The 1,794-nt window shown below is 35.2% G+C and overlaps 1 protein-coding gene across 1 annotated transcript; it reads left to right on the top strand.

Annotated features, from left to right (window-relative positions):
• The first annotated feature begins 766 nt into the window (after nt 1-766).
• On the top strand, nt 767-1,502 carry LOC125820989 (protochlorophyllide-dependent translocon component 52, chloroplastic-like). The gene is made up of 2 exons (XM_049500421.1): nt 767-1,014; nt 1,168-1,502. The coding sequence occupies exons 1-2, from the start codon at nt 782-784 to the stop codon at nt 1,421-1,423; spliced, it is 489 nt and encodes a 162-aa protein (XP_049356378.1). The 5' UTR covers nt 767-781; the 3' UTR covers nt 1,424-1,502.
• The last annotated feature ends 292 nt before the right edge of the window (nt 1,503-1,794 follow it).

Genomic DNA, 1,794 nt, shown 5'->3' on the forward strand with positions numbered 1-1,794 from the left:
AGCATATCTGTTGAGCTAAATTTGTTGAAACCCCTTTAAGTTACCAGACTGAAAGTTTTAGATTTATGGTCAAACTAAAGAGTGGAGATCCCATTTTGCCATCTAAACTGGTATAGCTTCTGGAGTTGGAACTATCAATAGGAACTTCTATATACAAACTGTTACTTTTAGGCAATATCATGATTTGATGCTATTTTCACTACTCTTCTATACTACTCAACAAAGTAACTCTAGACATGTGAACCGCTTTTTGCCGACTCTAATCTTCTAACTTGTTTCAAGTTGTGTGTGTTAAAAGCTACTGAAATACTTTTCGATGGAAAGCTGAGGATGTGTGGGATTTATTTTATCTAAAACTTTTGGTTTCTACCAGTCCATGCCTTTCTTCACTTTCTCCATTTCTTCTTGTCTGCGGCTTTACTCCCCATCTGTTAATATTTATGTTGTGGTTGTCTTTTTACTTTGTGCTTTGCTATTAACAATCAAATGAAGTGAACAACAACAAAAAAAAACCATACATATATCCAAATCGACACCTATAGTTGTACGGGATTGTGTTCCAGCTCTCCAACTTCATGAGGCTTCATCCAGACCTGAACCTGTTCAAAATTAGTGTTTTTCGAAAAGTTAGCCTAGGAGTTCAATGCTCATTTTACCACCTTTTACTTCAAACAATAAATCTTGAGCATAGTCTCGCTATTGGAACATATTGCATGACTGTTTGTAAGTTAGATTCCGGTGAAGCCTTTGTGCTTTTAGGTGAAACATTGCATTTTACAATATGACGAGTCTTCCTTTCTCATTCAATTTGTTTTCCGTTATGAAGGAGCGCAAGCTAAAGGAAATTGGCTCTTACAATTGGCATAAAGCTTGCTATGTGCCAACAAAGGCAGATGCCATTGTTGTTGCTTTTAGAAGGTGGCTAAACAAATATGCAGGTGGTCAAGTTGATTGGCGTGGAAAGTACAATGGGGACCTCCCGCCAACTCCTCCAAGGGAGCAGCTGCTGGACAGGTTTGTTCATTCATTCCCACACTTCTAATATAGATTCTTCATTAATTCTAGTTTAAACAAGTTTTGGACCTGTAAGGATAGACTTTCGAGAACCTTTTAGAGACGAAGAGGTTGAGTAAACAGTAAAAATGATATGTTTATACTTCCTTTCAGGTATTGGACTCATACAGTGAATTGCACAAGTTGCAATCTTGCATATAAAGGACTCAATGCTCTTGAAGTTGTACTGCAGATCGCCTCCATTGGTGTGATCGGAATTGTTGCTGCTGCAAAGCAGGGCACATTGTCAGTGGTGGCTAGGTATTCTTTGGTCACCATTGCATTACTATGCTTCGTGGCCTCGAGATGGTTATCTCATTTTATATACAAAAAATTTCATTTCCACGATTATGACCACGCCTTTCGTTGACACTTGAGTACTATCATATGACTTGGAGCTAAATATTCACTGTATAAACAAATTACTTATAGTTGAAATTTGCAGAAAAGTTTTCTACATGATCTGTATCTGCTAAACATGCAGGGGTGGCTCAACGTAATTGGGGGCCTAAAACAAAATTTCAATTGAGGCCTAACAAATTTCATATATATTTATTTTAAAAATTATTTTTATAACTATTTAGATGCAAATTATTACTTAATTTTTTTTATAAATGATTTTTTCGAGTACTTCTTTTTATTTAAAATGATTAGTTTTAGGTAAAATTTTATCAATTAACGTTGAAAAATATTATTTTATTAAAGCAATCATTAGATGAATTGTTAGCACAATTCTATAAG

This window comes from Solanum verrucosum, unplaced genomic scaffold, assembly GCF_900185275.1.
Source record: "Solanum verrucosum unplaced genomic scaffold, falcon-dt-bn FXZP01000232.1, whole genome shotgun sequence".
NCBI lineage: Eukaryota > Viridiplantae > Streptophyta > Magnoliopsida > Solanales > Solanaceae > Solanum > Solanum verrucosum.

What these genes read in the sequence shown, in the direction of transcription:
- LOC125820989 (XM_049500421.1), top strand. Translation starts at nt 782, where the DNA reads ATGACGAGTCTTCCTTTCTCATTCAATTTGTTTTCCGTTATGAAGGAG. An exon ending in AGGGAGCAGCTGCTGGACAG is followed by an intron (nt 1,015 to 1,167) that starts GTTTGTTCATTC and finishes ACTTCCTTTCAG; the next exon opens with GTATTGGACTCATACAGTGA.